A 22522-nucleotide genomic window follows, 5' to 3' on the forward strand; every position below is an offset into this window, starting at 1 on the left:
GATTAAGCAGATTGTCAGGTTTCCATATAATTTAATAATTTTGGGATGAAATACTGTTTCCATGTAATTTTAAATCACTTTTTATTTGCTGAATGAAAAAGTATTCCCAGTGAAAAACTAATCTGAGTATACAATGAAAACGGTCTTCCCCAACACCATTCTGTTTAAGTGTCTTAGTTTCAATATATATATATAATATATATATTTGGTTTATGTGCATTATATATATATTATATATATAATATAATATATATAAAAAATTCCCTCTCACCCCTATGGGTGGTATGTGTCTTTCCTCACCTCGGTCCTCTACCAGAGGCCTGGAGTTTGAGGGTTCTGCGCAGTATCTTAGCTGTTCCTAGCACTGCACTCTTCTGGACAGAGAGCTCTGATGTTGCTCTGGGATCTGCTGGAGCACTCACCAGCTTAGGAGTCACAGCCCAGAGTGCTCCTTACCACCACTGGGACCACTTGGCCTTCACTTTCCACATCCTCTCTAGTTCCTCTTTCAGGCCCTGGTACTTCTCTAGCTTCTCATATCTTCTCCTGATGTGCTGTCACTTGGCACTGCTATATCTATCACCACCGCTGTCTTCTGCTCCTTGTCTATTACCACGATGTCTGGTTGATTGGCCAGTAACCTGCCTGTCCGTCTGGATCTGGAAGTCCACAGAAGTTTAGCCCTGCTATTCTCCACAACCTTCTGTGGAATCTCCCATCTGGTCTTGAGGGTCTAGCCCATACACTGTGCAGATGTCCTGTACACATGCCAGCCACTTGGTTGTGCCGTTCATGTATGCTGTTCCTGCCTGCATCTTACATCCTGCCACTATGTGTTGGACTGTCTCTGAGGCCTCTCTGTACAGTTTGCACCTGGGTCCTCTCTATGTGGTAGACTCCTGCTTCAATGGATCTAGTGCTCAGTGCCTGTTCCTGTGCTGCTATGATCAGTGCCTCAGTGCTGTCTTTTAGTCCAGCCCTTTCCAGCCACTGGTAGGATTTCCCAATGTCGCCACCTCAGCTGTCTGTCGATGGTACATCCATGCAGGGTCTTGTCTTACCATGGCACTTCTTCTGCTTGGTTTTCCTCCCATGTCTGCTGCTGCCTCAGCATTCTCTCAACAGCTCATCTTTGGGCGCCATCCTACAGATGTACTCCTGGATGTTCCGGGTTTCGGCGAGGACAGTGGCTTGACGCTCACACAAGCCCCGCCCGCTTCTTTCCGGTGGTGTACAGTCTCTGGGTGTTGGACTTGGGGTGGAAACCTCCGTGCATTGTGGAGAAGCTTCCAGGTCTTCACATCGGCAGCCTCCATGTCCTCCTTTGGCCAGCTCACTATACTGGAGGATCTGATGACCGGCAGGGCGTATCTGTTGATGGCGTGGATCTTGTTCTTCCCACTGAGCTGGCTCTTCAGGACCTGTCTTATCCTTTGGTGATACTTGGATGTTGCTATCTTCCTTGCCTCCTCATCGTGGTTTCATGTGACTGTGGGACGCCAAGGTACTTGTAGCTAGTCTGTATGTCTCCTACGTGGCCCGCTGGTAGTTCCACCCCATAAGTCTTGACTACCTTCCCTCTCTCCACTACCATCCGGCCACACTTCTCCAGTCCGAATGACACTCCTGATATCCTCACTGTAGATCCACATCAGGTGGATTAGCGAGTCGATGTCTCGTTCATTCTTAGCATACTGCTGGATGTCATCCATGTAAGGAGGTGGCTGATGGTAGTTCCACTCCTGAACCTGTACCATATCCAGTCCTTGTGATTATCTGGTGAGGGGGTTTAAGCCTATGCAGAACAGCAGTGGGGACAGTGCATCACCTTGGTTATATGCCACACTTGATGGCCACTTGTGCAAGCTGCCTTGAGTTGACTTCCAGTGTTGTCTTCCATAGTCCCACTGAGTTCTTGAGGAAGGTCCTTAGTGTCCTGTGACTTTGTATAGCGCCAGACTTCACAGATCACGCGTGCGGCATTGAGTCATAGGCTTTCCTGTAGTCAATCCAGGCTGTGCTCAGATTGGTTGTCTTAGACCTTGAGTCTTGGCGACTGCTCTATCTATGAGCTGGTGTTTTGAGCCTCTGGTGTTGTTCCAATGCCCTTCTGAGCTGTGCTCATGTATTGGCCATATGGTCCTGTAGCTTGGCGGCTATGATGCTGATAGGACTTTCCATGTTGTGGGGAGGCAGGTTATTGGCCGGTAGTTGGACGGTTCTGTTCCCTTGCAGGGGTCTTCATGATCAGCACTGTCCTTCCTTGTGTTAGCCAGTTTGGGTGAGAGCTCTGCTGCTAGCAGCTGGTTCATTTGTGCTGCTAGGCGTTCATGCACTGCTGTTAGTTTCTTTAGCCAGTAGGTGTGGATCATGTCTGGTCCAGGTGCTGTCAGCTCTTCTATTCTTTGACCCGCGGCTGGATGTCTTCTACTGTGTTGGTGACTGGTTTCTGTTCTGGGAGTGCTGTGCTCTGTTCTCAGGTCCTGCAGCCACTGTGCACTGGTGTTATGAGTCTTCTCTTCTCCCATATGTTCTTCCAGTTACTGTTCAGTTTCTGCTGCTGGTGGCTCTGCTGTTATTGTGTTGTTGCACTGCAGTTGGAAGTACACCTTGGATGGTTCTTTGGAGAACAGGGCATTTACTTTTTGACCTCTGCTTCTCTATGGTATCTCCTTAGCCCGGTAGCCAGTGCTGTGAGCCTTTGTTTAGCAGTCTCTAGGGCTTCAGATGGAGTCAGCCCTTGTATTTTTTCAGTAGCCGAGTCTTATCCTTAATCTCTACACCCTTCTGTAGTTCCACCAGCTGACTAACTTCTTCTCCGAGTTGCCTTGATCTTATCCTCCAACCTCATTTTCCAGGGTGGGTATACTGTTGTTCTTCTTGATCATGTAGCCAGCATCTCCAGGATACAGAGGCTCAGGCGGTAATACCAGTTCATTGGTTTGAGTTTATGATGGTAGTAGGGATTGTCATGAGGGCTCTATGGCATCTTTCTAACATACTATCTGATGGTACTTCTCCACTGAGCCTTGGTAATCGGTCTCGAGGATTGACTGTAGTTAGTTTCTCCATGATCTTATGCCTCATATCAACTGCTGTGCTCTGCAATGGAGGGGGTGGCAGTGAAGTTTCAGCTTCAGGTGTGGGCTGCACATCCACTTGTTCTTCCAGGTCTTCTTGAGTCTGGGATGTAATGTGCAGTTGGTCTATCTCAAGCTGTGAGAGCAGCTTCCTCTTTACTATGTTGAAGCGTTGGGTAACTAGCTGTTTCTCAGTAAGTGTGGATGGGTCTTTTGTCCATCCATAGTCCCCTCATACGTTTCATATATCCCCTCTCATTAGGTCTACTGTGGTAGTAGCATTCCATCAATTCCAGGTTCTTTTGTCTCGTCCATGAATGGTTTTGTTCCAGTAGCCCACTTATCGTCAGATTGTCCTGGTTCCTCAACATCTGGCGCGGATCCCTTAGTTAATAACCGGGCGCCGTCGAGCCGGCATGACTCTCCTAGTTCGTGTCACTCTCATATTTGAGGTAGGCAGGTGAAGCGTTAGGGGGTCTTTTGCCCAAGGTCCCCTACTGGAAAGTTGGGTTATATGCATTTTATATATATATATATAAACATAAAAATAGAGGTAAAATATTTGGTTTATGTGCGTTTTATATATATATAAAATAGAGCTAAAATATTTGGTTTATGTGCATTTTAGATATATATTTTAGCTCTATTTTTATGTTTATATATATATATAAAAAATGCATATAAACCAAATATTTTACCTCTATTTTTCTTCTCTTGACTAGTGTCTTCCATTCTTTGTGCTCAATTTTGAGAGATGCTAAGTTCTTCTTGGGAGGTGATGAACCTTCTAGACTCCCAGTGATGCCAGTGACCATTCAAGATCCTCCACACTCGACATGATCAAACTCTATATTTACTATTTTGTCATGCACGCAAGTATCCTCCCAGGATATGCTGAGCCCATCAAGGCCCTGATTGTGGAAAGCGTCCTTATTCAGGACATAAAACATTTGCTTGAATGCTGTCCTGAATAGGGATGGACATATATAAGGGCTTACGTGCTTAGCTGAATCAGATCCCAAATTTATGACCTAAAAATTTTGAACCCAGGTCTCTAGATAGTAAAATGCCAGGACATGAATCTGTTATGTTGTTAGTGCTGCTAGTGCTGCTGGTACTGCTGTTTCTGGAACGTGTGTGTATTCTGCATCAGCAGAGAGTGTAGTTTGTTGATTCAGTGGATCTCAATGTTACTCAAAGAAAGACCACAGGCTTGGTTCGGTGGTGAAGGCTTGGCCAGGTTGATTGTTAGCAAAGCACTGTGCTAGTACCCTGTCCAATGGGTCACAGGGACACTAACACATGCATGCCCGTGACAAGGTACCGAATCAATCAACAGTGTTATCCACGAGGCCATTACGAAGACAGCCCTCTTTCGACTCCCTTTTTATACATTGATACATAGAAGTTACATATTACATTCCGCATGTTGTTACCACCTTTGCACTTTGTAGTTCAAACAAAACATCGTCATCCATTATCCTGTCATCCCATCCTTATCTTTACAGTAGGTGTGTGATTTCCTGTACCACCTTCTTAAGAATTTCTCTACATACTTAGTTGAGCACTCTGTGTGTTCCTATACCATTCTCTCAGGTCAGGGACACGCTTAGTTAGCTGATACCTAGTGTCACTTTTCTGAGAAGGCCTGCTTTGGTTCACAGTCTTTCTTTAGTTCATACTTTAAGCCTAGGGCTCCAGCAAGGCCTGCACTACCCACTGACATTTGTTAAGCTTCAGTATTAGGATTACTGCAAAGATTCACAAAGTGTACTGACCTGCAATGTCGGTGAATTCTTCTCTAAGTTTCCCCAGCTGAGCACCCATACCTGATCATGTGATTTGTCATAGTGTAGTTTCACTGGAACAGGGTCTGTGCTTACTGCCTATAGTGTAAAAAAAAGTAGAAATAATCTCTTTTTGATTTCAGAAGAGAAAAATAAAACAATAGAATAATACAAGAAATTATGACTGAATGAGATCTTCCAGATGCCATAAGTCCACGTATAAAAATCAGGCTGCCAATTGTTGAAGCAGGACACTGATTGATTTGAAGCTACTGTACTTCCGCTTAAATAGTCATCTTTGTTCATTATTTGCACAATGTGACAGAGATATATGTACACTCAGCATCTGACTGTATATTATACTGGAGCTACAAAGAAGCTCAAGATAAAAGTGGCAAGTAAGCCAAATGTTTATTTAACCTCCTTACCACATAGTATATAACACTTAATAAATATGGGTAAGACTTTTTACTGGACATTGACTATTAAGGGAAAAGCATTTTGATAATATAGCACACTAAAAGTTTTGCATTTCTCTTGAGTTGTAGATTAAAGTTTGAAAAATCCCCCTAAAAACTTCAGAGCTTAAAACAGCAGGCACATTTGTACAACCCATTTCATTCCTAGCTGGATTACTAAAATGATAAGGCCACCATTAATAAGGAAACAGTTTGTATAGTATTGTGTATAAATTAGTACTTTTATTAGTCAGTCAACATTTGTTAATGGTTGGTATTTAATTTACTAAACTTGAAAGAAATGACTGCCACAAAAATGTTCTTTTTCTACTTAATTGGGTGCTTCTGCTACAGATCAATACTACTTTTGTTTTTAAATTCATTGAATTTCATATTTGATATTTTTGTATTTTTACAAAATACGTTCAGCAGAACATCTTACCAACCTTCAACAGTACTTACAATAGAGGCAGAATTGTCAAAAGTAGGTAACATTTCCCTTCTCTTATTCAGAGTGAAAAATCTTATTGCACTATATAAAATGTTCTTAATTGGATGGGACAATATTGGTTCTGGGTATTTATGGGGAAACTATGTGGGTGGGTGAAAGATGTTCTGGTTTGGATTCTAGCCACATTTTTGGCAGCTCTGACTTTTCAATTTCATTAAAACTACTATGTGACATCATATGCAATGAGACCCCAGAAGAGGCTTGGAGCCCATCTTCAAAAAGAGAAGATAAGAAAGCTAGCTTCAAAAGCAAGTAATCTATATTTTATACTTTTTAGGTCATATAGGGTACATCTATACAGCAATCAAAGATGTGTTTGCAGTTCAGGTAGGCATACCTGCATTAGCTTTAATCTAGCTAGCATGGTTGAAAGTAACAGTGAAGATACAGCATCATGAACCTTGGACCAGGCTACGGTTTCAGGTGCGACTGTACGGTTTGTGCTAAGGCCTGTATTGCCACGTTTTCACTGCTATTTTTAGCCATGCTAGCTAGATTTAAGCTACTGTGGATATGCCTACCCAAGCTACCATCATATCTTTGATTGCAGTGTAGACACATCCATAGTGTAAGATCTTCATTGTGATATTACAACTGAAACCTCATTAAGTTGGGAAAAAATGTGTCAGGATGCAATATCATTTCAAGGCTGTGGAACATGTAGAAAAGTGTATTGGACTGACTCAAATCAAATGTATTCATGCTAGTTCAGAATTCCACCAGAACTGTTCATATAACCTTAATAAAATACAGAAATATTTAAACATTTAAACTCATTGCAAAGCTAGAGAGAAATTGAGAATAGAGAAAAGGTAGACTTTTACCTCCCAGTAACTGTCATAATTCACTAAGGCCTGAATTCAGAGACTTAGGCACCGCCACTTCAGGTGCCTAAAAACCAGAATCAGGCCACAGTAGAATTCACAAAACCTCTGCTCAGCTGCCCCTGAGTCCTATAGGGGTACAGCATCATCATGGCTAAGTTTCTTTGTGAATCTAGCCCCAAATGAATAAATCTGGAGTAATTCTATTGGTATCAACACAGTTATACAGTGTGAGATCAGACTTTTTTGAGTCCAATAATATTCCCTGCTTTTCAGGGTGGAGGAATAGTTCAGTGATTTGAGCACTGGGCAGATAAATCCAGGGTTGTAAACTCAATCCTTGAGGGGGGCCATTTAGGGATCTGGGGCAAAATTCTGTCAAGGACAGTACTTGGTCCTACTGTGAAAGCAGGGAACTAGACTCCATGATCTTTCAAGGTCCCTTCCAGGTCTATGAGATAGGTATATATTGCCATTATAATAAAAAATTTGAAGCCTTATGATCAAGTCCTAGTAGGTCACAGAGTTCAATAGGTTAATTCAGTATAACTAATTTGAGTTCTGTACCTCTTCAGCCCAACCAATTATTTTAGGTATTTGCATATTCTTCTTTCCTTTCTTGGAAATGGCTTGTTAACAAAATCACACAGCTGAGAACATATCTGAAGACTTCATAAGTGGAGGACAACAGAGCATTTGATTAAGTGACACATTGTATTATAAGTGAAGTAAAATAACTGTAGGGATAATTTTTCTATTTTGGTCATTACAGTAGAAAAAATAACATGTGGCACTCTGCTTTTTGGTCTTGCCATTATGCAACTGTAAAGCACAGCTTGTTTATCAGTTTGTCAAGGAGAGTATCAGCTGGCTAATTAAGTGAACCTAATTTGAACTAATGAAGTCGATCCTCAAGATAATGCACTAATGGCTGGATGAGACTGCAGATGATACTTAATTGTACTCCTGAGGTCTCAGAATAAGCCTCTGCTGCTAAGCAGAACCTGGTTTCCCTTTTGAACACACACAGTGAAGCCAATTGTTCACTAGCTCTCTTTTTTAAGCAGCAAGATAACCCCTGTAAAAAGTCATTCACACTTTATAAAACTTTTAGAGTACTGTGGAGTTAAGCTACTTAGTGTCTAAAACAATAGTTAGACTGATGCACTATTTAATTTGCCTCAAATTTCCATTTAGCTACTTCAAAGGAATGGTCTAAATGACAAATATTTATGCTTATATATGAATGATTCCATTTCTTCCCTCTTGGTAATGCCCCAAATTCCCAATCCTAATCCCCATTGTGCCAGACATAGCACAAACACAGAAGGCAAACACTGCCCTAAAGATTTGTTTAAGGCCCATATCCTGCAGATATTTAATTTTATGCATGTGACTAGTCCAACTAAAGTCAAGGAATCATTCGTGCTTAAAGATAAGCATGTGCTTGCTTGCAATAATCATTTGTAACTCAGAACATTCAACATAGCATCGGTTATCTCATATTCACTATATATATATATTTCCCTAAAAAATACACCATCTTAGAACCAAATTCTCTCATTTGTACCTCTACATTTTTTCCTTTACTGTCGATTTTTATCAAATAAATAAATAACGCCAGCTAGAAAAAGTTCAGCCCAAACAAAATCATAACAGAAATTAAAAGGACAATAAATGAAGGAAGCAAAATAAGAGATAAAATTTAGATAGGAACTCTGCAGCATAAAAGTTTGCACAAAACATGAAAAATTGATTTTTGTGACAGAGTTTCTTCACTTTAGAAACTTGATAGATTTCTTCATTATTGAATCCATGTCTCTCTCTGTTTTCTCCACCTTTGATCCTGACGAGAACACTTTTTTTTTGCATGTCTGAAAACTCAGTTTTGCAAAGAAGATACAAGAACATAAGAATGGCCATACTGGGTCAGACCAAAGGTCCATCCAGCTCAGTATCCTGTCTTCTGACAGTGGCCAATGGTAGGTGCCCCAGAGGGAATGAACAGAACAAGTAATCATCAAATGATCCACCCCCTCTCACCCATTCCCAGCTTCTGGCAAACAGAGACTAGGGATACTATTCCTTACCCATCCTGGCTAATAGCTATTTATGGACTCATCCTCCATGAACTTATCTAGTTCTTTTTTTAACTCTGTTATAGTCTTGGCCTTCACAACACTCTCTGGCAAGGTGTTCCACATATTGTCTGTGCATTGTGTGAAAAAATACTTCCTTTTGTTTGTTTTAAACCTGCTGCCTATTAATTTCATTTGGTGATTCCTACTTCTTGTGTTATGAGAAAGAATAAATAATACTTCCTTACTTTAGCCTCAGAGTCTGTTCCCTTCCCAGCAGATCCAATCAAGTCTTTAACCCACTGATCCAGGTGGACTCTATTTTAGGAGGTATGACCTTATTTATATACAGAGGAGACAGGTTTTTTAGATTTTACTTTAGTTACTTACAAAGGAGGCAATCTATTAAGAAGCAGCTGAACAAACAGCTTACTATTATATTTTCCAAGAAACTTTGACTTTTTGCAATTTCCTGTGCTAGGAAATTGTACTCATATGAATAACAGAAATAAACACTTTTCGAACAACTGACATGAATAAGAAGTTAAGCTTCCCTTTCACTCCATTTTAAAGTATATATTTAGAGACCTAACTTAAAGGGAAAGAAAAAAATTACTAGTGCTTAGGGGGAAAAAAGGTGGGGAGGTGAAAGCAGATGTCTTATTAAAAGATAAGGAGAACAGGACTGTTTCTGTGGTAATACCAGCAATGCTGAGAAAAGTATTTCTTGTACTCTGTGTAGAAACTTCTTATGGACTTTTTTTCTTCTCTACTTAAACACTTGCAGATTTTTCAGGCTGCTGTCAAGCTATATATTTTAAGTATGTGCATGGTTAACAGCAACCACTCATATGAGGCAAGTCCCATGGTATTTTTGCAGTGATTGCCTAAGCATATTCCATGTGCTAGAAAGCCAGCTGAGCTCAGAAGAAGCTCTATCCAATCACTTAAATAGAGAGACAGGTTACTTTTCAGTTAGTTTCTTTAGTCCAACAGATATTCTTAGCCCTATTATCTGACTTCCTATAACACCTTTGAGGACGACCCTATATTTATATTTGCCTGAATCAAATATTTTCAAGTTTATTAGGAGAAAATGCATTTCTTTCACTAATATAAGTCGCCTTGTACCATTAAGACTGAGGCTTATATTCCTGGACAAACACCACCTCTGTAGTTCCCCAAGTTATTGTCCAGCTGTATTATCATTTGATATTTTGCTTGATACAAATATATCTCAGTTTCATAGTAGGAATTTTCCTTGATATTCAAATTTTTCTTGGGCAAAAACTTAGATTTTCTGGGGAAGTCATCCTTGCACTGGTAGTAGGGTCAGCCTGACTGGTGGGAGGTGGCTTGTGCCTCCTATATTAAGGCGATGTCTTAGTCACTGGTGCAGACCAGGGTTGCTCTGTTCCCCATCCACAATCCTCTTCCTCCCATAGCACTGGGAACTCTTGCAGAGCAACACAGAGTGGGCTCCTGAAAAAGGCCTTTGTTGTTGTTTTTAATTTAGGGTAGTTTAACGATGTATTCCATTGAATTTTATGATGACAGAAAGATCATTTTAAAAACAAGTAAATGGAATGATTTATACATCTAGTTAAAAACTTCGGTTGTATTTGCATATTTTTGTTAGAATCCTAAAGTGCTATTAAAAATAAAATGTATATTATTGTTAAAAAGCATGTGTTATACATGAACATTACATCATGTTACACAAAAAATCTTGTAGACATTATAAACACTGTGTGATTGCAATTTGAATGAGAACATGCACTGTGTTATAAGAAACCCTCACACTGAAATAACTGCCTTTTTTTCTGAGGATGACAGATGAATTGTTAAGAAGTTATTAGGCTTATTCATGAACTGGATTCATAGATGCTTGCAACAGAGTTAAATTTATTTTAGAAAGTGCAGAGCTCTACTTTTAAAATAAGTTCAAAGATGATTCTACATGTTCTGAAATGGACAGTAATTAGAAAACTTCTTTGCTGGCAAAAGACTGTTGACAGTTCCAAACTGAATGCCTGTAATTGGCTGACCTGTGTTCCAGCTGGAAACAAAGTAAAGCTAATTTTCTTGGCCAGATGCCAACAGTCAGAAAGACTGTATAGTATGATATATTTCACTGTATATAATCTTTGGATAATGCCTTTGTGGAGGTATTAAACAAACTGAACTAAGAGGAAAAGGAGTTCTATTGCAGCTGTGCCTATTGTAAATTTGATCTGTCTTATTATGAACTGTAAACACATGAAAGTTTACAACAAGTAACCTCTTCATATTTTGGAGATATATTTTTAGACATTGTAAAGCTTATTCTATTATTCTCCATGCACATTTTTATTTCTGAGCATCCCATGTAGCTGGTGATAGAAGGCCTGATCCTGCTGCCATTAACGTTAATGATAAAAGTTTCCACAGAGTTCAAATGGAGCAAGATCAAGACCACAGTGCTCAGTCTTGTAGTCTTTACTCATATGAATCCTCATCTTGATTGACTAAAATGGGAGGACTCACATGAATAAGGACTACTGGGTTATTGACATCAGTATGACTGTGCATGTGAGTAATGTCACCAGAACTGAGGCTATAGTAAGATTTTACATGGCCTTGTTAACAAATCAAAACTGCACACCCTGGAGCAATTGGGAGGGATTCTAACCTCTGCTAGGATCTTTCTGTGGAAGCATAAAAGAGCCTGAGGAGCTCTTGATCCAAATGGAGAACACAGTTTGCCATAACTTAAGAAGCCCCTCAGGGTTGTCAAAGTCATGTTGGGGGCCTCCCTACCTCTCTAGCAGCCAAGAAGTGAGAGGACAGAAAGATGGCTTAAAGTCACCTTGAGCTTCATTCTCCAAGCTGTGGAATTTTGTGCTCTTGCAATGCTGTCAGACCATGGTCGTCGGTGTGTGAGATCAAACCGAGGACCTCTGGAACTTAAAGCATGAGCCTCTACTGCATGAACTAAAAGCCAACTGGCTGTTAGGTAAGGCTGTAGAGCAGACTCATTAATTGCTCTCTAAGTGGGACAGAACATCACACGCAGGAGGTGTGTGGGTTACATACTTCCCCTAGATGAAGAAGCGTGACCCAAGCTTCAAAGACTTCTCAGTTGAAATCCCTGACGAGCCCCCACTTTTAACACTGACAGACCTGGTCGTTGGAAGCCAGGAGAGCTCTAGAGCTTAGTGCATCAGCCTCTACCACAGGAACTAAAAGCCTGTTAGTTAAGGCTGTAAAGCAGGCTCATTAACTGCTCTCTAAGTGGTCTCCATGCCACTAGCTGGGAAAGAACATCACACCTAGGAGGTGTGTGGGTTACACTGTGTTTAAGAGGCACAGCATAGAACCTAACACATAGCATCCTGAATATCTGTATATAGGGACTATAACAACTTCTAAAATGGATATTTTTTAATTGACAAATTAAAAAAAATCATTTTCTGATGGAGCACCCTTTAAATAGTATATTAAAATATTTTTTAATGTCGTCCTTATGTTTCTAAAGGTCTTTTCAGTTAGTTTCTCCCTGGCTAACGCTCTATATTCAGCAGAAAGGTGAAAGTGACTAAACACAAACTGCTTTCAAATACACAAAGTAAACAAATGGGGGGGTCATTAATTACTCTCAGTGTAAGTAATGTTTGGTGTGAACTGTAATAACAATATGTTGAATTGTTTTCAGATATAAGATGTAATTGTCAGGTTAACTATGTCCCTGAAAAGCATATAGAGAAGCAGTGCTGGAGATGTTGCATCCAGACTTGTCATTAATTGTAAAATTAGAAATAAGTACCTGCACAACTTTTTGGGATTGTACATCAACAATAAGCACTCTGTCCAATGTAGGCTGAGTTACGTAAATGAACTTGTCTTTGATATTAACAGCAGATGCCCACACACACCTCTGAACGGTATCTCTTTCAGCTTTGGGACAAACTTCATCCTGTAATGCAAGAGAAACAAATAAGAGAGAGAAATGAAAATCAAAACAATAAACTCAAGCAACGCAAAGACTGGTCACAATTACTGTTTGTATCATGTTTCCTCCTGGATCAAATACAAGGGATATTGCATTTCATCCAAGGAATTAAAAAAAAAAAAGGTTAGGGTATAGACTATTCCAGGAGTTTATCATCTTAGTGTCAAAACCAATGCGGACAAACACCTTTAAGTTAGAATTTTTTTCAAAGTCTCATGGGTGAAATTCTGAGCCCACTGAAGTTTATAGCAAAAATTTCCATTGAATTTGAAGCCTTAGGAAGAACTTGAAAAATAATTTGTTTAGAAATGTATGTCAAGGTTCCCCCCCCCACACACATACTTTTATTTCTCCATCTTTTACTACTTGGGACAGTTTGATCAAAACAACATTTTTGTCTCCTTACAAATTCACCTGCTGCTTATTCCTCATCTACCGTCCTCTGTTGGATATATCATAACTGGTTGCTGTAGAAATGATTATAATGTGTCAGGGGATGATGATTTCAAATGGGAAATAAGCAGCAAGAATCAATGAGCTCTTAAATAAGAATTTTATTTCCTTTGACTCCTTTGAAAAAAGTAAAGGGAAAAAAAATACTATGCCATACCAATAGAACTGGTACTAAACAGTATGTTTATCATGACATGAGATATACTTTAAAGCTAACTTTTCTATAGCATCAGTATTTTTGATCATTGTTCTTCTGATAGAGACAGACAGGATCTTCACATGTCAAAGTGAGACATAAAGACATTTCCAATCCCAAGAGACAGACCTACTTGTGTAGAAAGTCACTAACAACCACTATTTCTCTATGATTCTTAAATCTCAAGGAGTGGGGGATGCTGAAGAAATCACATTGATAGGGAAGAGGGCCTGCATTCAGTATCATGAGATAGTACATAAAAAAAATGGCTTTTATAGGAACATGAATGCTGAATAAAATTCCCTTGGCACTGGCTATATAATTGTGCTAGTTCAGAGATCAGCAACTTTTGGCATGCAACCCATCAGGGAAATCCGCTGGTGGGCTGGGACAGTTTGTTTACCCGCAGCATGCACAGGTTCGGCTGATCGCAGCTCCCACTGGCCAGGGTCGCCGTTCCAGGTCAATGCAGGAAGCGGCAGTCAGCACATCCCTCGACTCGTGCCGCTTCAATGTTCAATGATAACAACGTTCAAGATAAAAACTGGAGTTTACAAGCAAAAGCTTCTGCATATTCATGGAACGAGATTGGCCAGGGTTTCATATGAGGTTTATATGAAGGAGTTTGGAGAAGGAATGGAGCAAGTCAGGGAGAAGCTGGTAGGAAGTAGAGCAAACCACTTATGCACATGCTTAAATTTAAGCACCTGCTTAAGTACTTTTCTGAATTGAGGCCCAGAATATTCACTGGAGTGTCCCTATCTACACACTGGTGATTTCAGGTGTGTATTTTGAATCCTGGTTCCTGTGATGGGGATCCATTCAATTACATTATTTGTTTTTCTTCTCTACGACTGCACAGAGTATCCTATGTGTGAGTGCATAAAGAAAGCTATTTGAGAATTTAAAAATGAATCTCTATGTGAAAATGAAGTAAAACATCATGAGACCCATGACCCATTTCAAGTGCTAATATTTTTTAAATTAGCAATTATGTTAAACTAAACTGGAGATATGGAATATTGAGAATTTTTTCACTCCTATTCTATGTCACACACACGAAATGTAAAACAAATGCTGTCTCAAATAATAAATTAAAAAGGTGGACAAATTAAAGTTTATAATTAACCCCCCAATGCAAATACAACCAAGGACTCACTATAGTGGCTTTATGATTTATTTCTTTTTTGAATTCCACAATATGCTTGCTGACCCTTGCTCTCCTCAAAACATCCTTTACAAAAATATATTGAAAGTTTCAAATCAGTAGTATAAAAAAACTACAATCCCCAAACTCTCTTATCTAAAAATACAATCCCCACATGAATCAGTTTCCCATTTGCTTCCCCACTTACTCAGTCTCCCATTTGTCTGGCATTCTAGAGGTTCCATAATTATTTGGGATAAATGGAGCTGAAATTTTGCCTTTTAAAGAGGTAAAAAAAATTTGTGAGGAGGCTGAATTTGGAGTTCTCTTTAAAAACTATATTCTCTGCTATTAAGATTCCATATTATTTTCTCTAGCGGTTGGGTAACTGGATAAAATAATTTTCCCTTAAAGTATAGGTATAAATGTACTATTTTCTCTTTTTAATTAAAACGTAAGCATTTTACCTTTTTTCTAATTTAGCCTTTGTACAAAACAAGCAAACATCTGATAAAAGGCAATGGGAAAAGTCAGTTTATTTAATTCTTTTCACCACATTTCCCTAATCAGAAAATGACTCATCCTAAATCAAACCAAGAGATGGTGGAAAATAATTCCTTGAGAGTACTATAAAAAATGTTTGAAGAAGCCGGAGGAACAATACATTCTAAAGAGAAAACATTTGTTTGTGGACAAATTTTACTTTAATCCAAAGCCACTGAAGTCAATACAATAATTCCATTGTCCAGCTACACAAGAAAGAGGACAGAAGTTTTAATCAGGCCACAACTTTATTATTAGTTGTATGGTAATACTCAGCAGTTAAAAGTATACGGTACAGGTAACTCCATGTTCATTCAATATCTACATGGGGGGGTTTCACTAGCCTCCATCTTTTTCCATCCAGGTACCCCAGCTCACCCATAGTTGGAACTTCACCAAGCTCTCCCCCGAAACAATGAGGATTAAGGTGGGTTATAAGAAAAGCAATCATAGGAGCCCAGAACTCCCCAACCCCCTTCCACTCCTTTAAAAAACACCTTCTTTTAAAGTCCTTTACCAAGCCATTTATCTGGACAATGTATCCCTTCCCTATGGAGTACCTGCACTGGACATCTACTCCACAACTTGCATCATGAGTTGCAACACCATAGCCTAACTCACCATAACAAAGCCCCCTTGAAACTACTGTGGGGAAGGCAAAACAACAACAACAACACAACAAAAGAACACTCCCCCTTGGCCAATTTGATGGTAAGGGAAAAATTCCTTCCCTAGGAAGGGGCAACTAGTGTGATGCCCACAGCAGGTCCTGAGTCCTGACCAACCCTAGTATTTTGCTGCCTCCAAGGATGGGGGGACAGGTGCTGCTCTGTCTGGTCCAGGAGAAAGGGGCTTGTTCTGCCGGGTTTGCCCTTTTCTAACTCCCCAGCCCTTCCAGTCCCTGGGGATGAGTCAGCATCGCCACATTGACTCACTCTGCCTTTGGCAGTGGCTTCTGTGCCCCTACTCCCCCCCTCCAGCCCATAAATCGTCATTACCTTCGGCAAGCTGGACAACAGCCTCCGCACCCACTTAAAGGTGTAGTGCGGCTAATTGTATGTCATGGGCTGTTTAAATACTGATTTGATAATCTGATGAACTCTTATTACATAATTGTAATTAATAATCTCAAAAAACCCTGCTTCTACTGGTTAAGGTTTAAGTTTTCAACACAAACAATTTTCCATAAAAAAGCACTGGACAAGATTCCAGTCTGAAATTCAGGGTGAGCACCCCACCCATCTCACAAAGAGTACAACTGCTTTTGTGCATGTTGAACCAGTCGGGGCTTTTTCAAAGTATACAGTGAAATATAGCTTCCCTTTCATAATCTATTCCTTTGTTTGCTAGTGTAATACAGCTGAGATAGACCAACAACCTGGAAAAACTAGAGGAATGTGTATACTGCCCCCAGAAAAATTGGCTGGTGTTAGCTATTGTACGGTATCAGGTTATGCAACATACTGTATATGTTGTTGTTATGTGCACTCATTTTAGAAGGACAGGATCCTGGTTTAAAACATTAAAACTGTAATTTAACAATTACAACACAATTTCAGGATAAAAAATAGTTTTAAAGAATTTGGTCCCATCTTAACTTTATGCGCTTAAATGCTGTCATGAACTGGTTTAACTGTGTAAAGGACAGACAAGCGTTGAAATCTTGGCTCCACTGAAGTTAATGGGAGTTTTTCCTATTCACTTCAGTGAGCCCGAGTTTTCACCAGCCTCAGGGGAAGGGAGAGGATCTGGGATTTTTATTTGTTTTAAGAGTTTTACTTTAAGAGTGAATGATTTTCACTCTGCAGGGCAAAAGATCCCCTGCACAACTGTAGAATTTTAGGGCTTCTAGTACTTTATCATAGCAGACAAAAACACAATCATCAGTATGAACTTTTCAAGGCCAATGAAACCAAAGCCATCTACGAAATATTTTAAGTACTTCATTATTACTCTGAGAAAAAGTGAGATCCTCTTTCCTCTGGCACAAATGTAATGAAAGGAATCAAAACATTCAGAAACTTCTGAAGGAAGTGTAGGCTGTATTCTTCTGGAAAAAAAAAAACAGAGCAAGTTTGGGATGCCACGGATCCAAATATGGATGCATGCAACCAAATAAGGCTTCAATCCAGCAAAGTACTCAAGCACATACCTAACTTTGAAGATGTGAGTAGTCCCATTGATGTGAATAGTCCCATAAATGTTAAGCACCTGTGTAAATGCTTTGCTGGATTGAGGCTCAACAGAATGAGTGCCAATAAAATCTTAGTATATACTTGGTGGGAACCTACATTTTCCCTCATTAAAATGTAGACATCTAATTTACTGAACAGAGTGTACACAGCTACCAAAGCGCCCTAAATATGAGTTTAAGGAGTGTTGGAGCATTACCTCAGAAAGGTATTAAAAAAAGATTAATTCAAGGAGCTGTGCATACGCTTCCACTGAAGGGCTCATATTTAGAAGGCTTTGTAAAAAAACCCGGCATGGTTTCTTGTAGACATATCAAAGAATTAAATAATGGAAATTTATCCATGGTAGGGCAAAAATATATGCATAGCTATAAAAGTAGAGATAACTAAACTCCTACCCAGTAAAACTCTCTGGCAAAGGAAGCGGGAAGAAAGAAAAACTGAGAATGCATGACATGAATCCTTACCAGTCAATGAGCACAAGCTGAAAGTTGATGAAATCTGACACTACACCAAAATTGAATTTTTATTTAGAGCAAACCCAGAGCTTTTTCCAAAGAGGTATGGGAAAGATAACAACTGACTCCTTTGCAGAGTATATCTAAAGTTCCCTCTCAATGACTTATTTAGAGTAGCACATTGCTGCTCTCTTGATATTAAGAGTGTATATAGAGAATTCTGTTAAATCCATGTTTCAATCCTTCTTCTAGGAAGAAAATAATCTCAATGGACTTCTATTTGTCCTATTACACTCCAGAATCTTTCACTGAAAATCAAACCCTTTTTCTTGGACAGGGAAGTGAAGAGCAGTTTAACAAGTATTTGTAAAAACAAAAACAAACAACAATAAAACCAAACCAAAACACACACACCAAGGTAGCTGTCTGAATACTCTCATGTTTCTTTCTGCAAGGAAAAGTCCCCATTAACTTGCCTGTTCAAGGGAAGAAAAAGTCAGTTTTCTGATGCATGTGCAGCACTATCATTGACATTAACGGAGGTGACCCACATATTCAAGGGCAAAATCTACTGCCCCCCCTTTTAAAATATGTATCTCTGCGCTATCTTATAATTTTATACATAAACCAAGATACATTCTACAGAGACACCAAGTTTGTTCCTTATTGAAAGAAAAGAGTCATTCTCTAACATTTCCTTGGCTTAATTAGAATGTTATTTTGGAAATGGAAAGCTACAAAAAAGAAATAAGATTTTTTTCATTAAACTTACTTATCCAGATCATTAATCATTTTGAAGATAATTAAATTCTTAAACAAAGCACAGGATACATTTAAAATAGACTATTCTCATTTTCACTTTAACCCAATAACATTTTCAGAGATTTCTTTGGCTTATTTTTGGCTGTCAACCTAATTTAACTTAAGCTGCACAAATCAAGGCATGATTAGCTGCCGAACGTATAATTATTCACAGTAAAAATATATCTTGCTGTTGTGTATTGTATAATATGACTTCTCTTATGACAGCTGAAGAAGCAAATTCCATAGGGATAGTTCTGCCTTTCTTTTATTTATTTATTTTACTTAAATGTACTTTTGGTAATTGGAAAACATTGCATAGGGGATTGCTCATGGGTTGTTAGACTGAGTTTTTCATCTAAAGCTCCACCAGTCAAATCCAGTCCAGATGTGCAGTGAGAAAGTTATTACTGTTTGAAGGCTTTATAATGGAATATACAAAATGAGTTAATTTAGATAGGAGCACACAAGTGCTCCTATCAAAAGTGCCCATCACCCCAATCAATACAGGAATGAGTGGACATGGAGACTAAACTACTGTTTACAGAGTGCTTTACAAACATGCACAAAAATTGAACACAGAGAAATGGATGAAACTGGGTACAACACCATTCATTGCAGAGAGATGCAACCGCTTACACCAACTCCACAGTAAGAGATTCTCTTCTGGTGTTAACTGTCTCCATTGACTATGACAATTTACACCAGCAGAGGTCTCTGATCTACGGAGCTGACAATCTAATTTAGACAAATAAAATAAAATGGAGAACAATACAAACAGTTCAGCATTGAGGCACATTGGTTTGTAACAATTACCTGCTCCAGCGGACATGTAGAAAATTTCACTTTCCATGGTCATCATACTGGCACATTTGACCAGCATTAAATTGGCATTTTTCTTTTAAAAGAAAAGAATCATTGAGGGAAAAAACCCTATAAATAAATTTATAAAATACTTGCCTGAAACCCGAGAAGTTTTTCACTGGGCTTAATATGTCTCTGAAATTCACATTTTACGGGTTGTATCACTTTGATTCCATCTTCATAAAACACATAGAACATGTTCCCAATTCCCAGACCTTAGGAACAAAAACACATTCAAATGAACAAAATTAGACCCTAAAAAAACAACAACAAAAAAACACACAACCATGTCCTCCTTTTGAACACAAGCCCTCACCATATCACTGTGCCATATCACTGGCATGAGATCAATTTATTAATGTGTATGATGTTAATAAAGCAAATCCTATGGAATCTTTTATTGTTTAGTAAAACAAACAAAAAAAACCCACCTTGACATTATTCAGGATTTCACATTGGGTTTTTCCCACCTGGAGTAAGCTAGTGGGCTTCATGAACACAGATTTGGAAATAACGAGGAGTTCTTGTGGCACCTTAGAGACTAAAAAATTTATTTGGGCATAAGCTTTTGTGGGCTTGAGCCCACTTCATCAGATGCATGAAGTGAAAAATACAGGAGCAGGTATAAATACATGAAAGGGTGGGGGTAGCTTTACCAAGTGCGAGGTCAGTCTAGCGAGATAAATCAATTAACAGCAGGATACCAAGGGAAGAAAAACAACTTCATTAATGAAAATGATCATGTAATTTTTGTTTTACATTGGGATCAAATAAAAATAAATTCCACATATTTTTCACTTTTCCTTTTCTGAGGGATGAGTTCAAATAATTTCTATATAAAGTTAACAGAAATGTCCTGATTTTTAACTATTCATTATTATATATCACATTTCTTTCAGTATTGTAAAAAAGATATTCTCTATTACATTTTACTGGAAAGTCATGGTGGAAGAAGAGGGGGCCTACTTTAATGCTAATTTGAACAAACAAATGTTTATCTACAGTACAATCATAGAAATGTAGATCTGGACAGGACCATGAGAAGTCATCTAGTCCAGCACCCTGTGCTGAGACAGGACCAAGTATACCGAGACCATTCCTGACAGATGTTTAACTTGTTCTTATAAATCTCCAGTATCAGGGATTCAACAACATCCCTTGGAAGCTTATTCCAGTGCTTAACTATATTTATAGTTAGAAAGTTTTTCCTAATATCTAACCTAAATCTCCCTGATGCAGGTTAACGGTATTACTTCTTGCTCTACTTTTAGTGAACATGGAGAACAACTGATCGCTGTTCTTTTAATAAATGTATTAGAAGACTGTTATTAGATGCCTTCCCCGGTCTTCTTTTCTCAAGGCTAAATATGACCAGTTTTACTTTTCCTCCAAAGTTAGGTTTTCTAAATCTTTTTTTTTTTCTCTGAACTCTGCACTCTCTCCAATTTATCTACATCTTTTCTAAAGTGTGGCATTCAGAACTGGACACAGTACTCCTGTTGAGGCTTCACCAGTGCCAAGTAGACCCCCTGTGTCTTACATACAACACTCCTCCTCCACGAATTATATTAACCTTTTTCACAATTGCATCACATTGCTGGCTCATATTCAATTTGTGATCTACTATGTCCCCAAATCCTTTACAGCAGTACTACTGCCTAGCCAGTTATTCCCCCTTCTGTAGTTGTGCATTTGATTTTTCTTTCCTAAGTCTTCAATGAACTTCATTTTGTTGATTTTAGACTAATTTTCTAATTTGTCAAGGTAATTTTGAATTCTATTCCTGTCCTCCAAAATGCTTGCAACCACTCCCAAATTCTTTTCATCCCACAAATTTTGTTAATATACTTTCCACTCCTTTATCCAAATCATTAATGAAAATATTGAATTGTACTGGACCCTGGACACACCCATGTGGGATTAGACACATTCTCCCAGTTTGACAGTGAACCATGATAACTATTCTAATTACAGCCTTTCAACAAGTTGTTACGGGGGACCAAGTGAAAAACCTTACTAAAATTAAGATCACATCTACTGCTCCCTCACTCTCCACTAGGCTCTAACCCTGTAAAAACAAAAACAAATTAGGTTCGTCTGGAATGATTTGGGCTTGACAAATCCAAGTCGGCTATTCCTTATAACCATATGTAACCACCCTCTAGGAGGTTCCAAAATGATTTTTTAATAAACTAGTCCTCTATCTTTCCAGGTATTGAAGTTAGCCTGACCTATAATAGGCTGATTCTATAATTCCCCAGGTCCTCTTTGTTCCCCTTTTTAAATGTAGATACTATGCCTGCCCTTCTACAGTTGTCTGGGACCTTACCACATAATTGCTTCAAAGTCCAGATTCATCCATGCTACAACTGTGAGAGCTTGTATTAACTGGACTTCAGTACTCAACTCCATCAAGGTACAGCAATAAGTAAATATCAGACTTAAAGGAAAGTTAAGGATGGTGGGAGTCTTGCAACAGTGCAGAAAGGGAGCAAAGGCATACTTCCTCCTGGTGTTGCCTTTATTGGATGCCTGCTGTCACCTTCTTGCCAACCCCAATTCTTGTTAAAGGCACAGGGACTGACCTGACAACAAGAGAACTGCCATTGGCCTGTGACTGTTTGGGTACAGTCCCCGCTCCACGAATAGCAGGCCATAAAAGGGTCTGGGACATGTTTACTCTGTTCGCTTCAGTCTACACACTGGTACATTCTTTTTATTATTAACAACTATTGCTACAGAAGCAATAAAAATGAGGTAGGTACTCTGCAATCACAGAAGATGACAGAGAAACAGGCTTGAAAAGTTTATACTCAGCTTATACTCAGAAGACAAAAAGGGGCCAATAATGTACTCAGTTCTATACAAGACAAGAAATGAGAGAAGCCTTTGATAAAATTGCAAAATAAGCTTTGAGGGTGAAACACATTAGATTCTCAGTCCCCACCAACTGAATCAAGAGCCCTAGTATGTGACTCTCAGTGTGGTCTTGGAAAACTCACTTGAACTCTCTGGGCCTGATTCCCACTTGATGTACTTTGGCTTAGCTCCACTGAGGTCACTGAATTGGCAGGTTTATATCAGCTGAGGCTCTGGAACCCGTAAAATAGGGATGTTGAAAGAACTAGTTAATATCTGT

At 39.1% G+C, this 22522-nt stretch overlaps 1 protein-coding gene across 1 annotated transcript in view; it reads right to left on the reverse strand.

Annotated features, from left to right (window-relative positions):
* FSTL5 (follistatin like 5) overlaps positions 1-22522 on the reverse strand; it is a 525582-nt gene that overhangs the window by 45298 nt on the left and 457762 nt on the right. Inside the window, exons 11-13 of the mRNA XM_032787223.2 lie at positions 19480-19598; positions 12544-12693; positions 4859-4966 (exon numbers count right to left, since the gene is read on the reverse strand). Coding sequence (XP_032643114.1) covers positions 4859-4966; positions 12544-12693; positions 19480-19598 — 377 coding nt within the window. The remainder of the gene's footprint in view (positions 1-4858; positions 4967-12543; positions 12694-19479; positions 19599-22522) is intronic.

Source organism: Chelonoidis abingdonii, chromosome 5, assembly GCF_003597395.2.
Source record: "Chelonoidis abingdonii isolate Lonesome George chromosome 5, CheloAbing_2.0, whole genome shotgun sequence".
NCBI lineage: Eukaryota > Metazoa > Chordata > Testudines > Testudinidae > Chelonoidis > Chelonoidis abingdonii.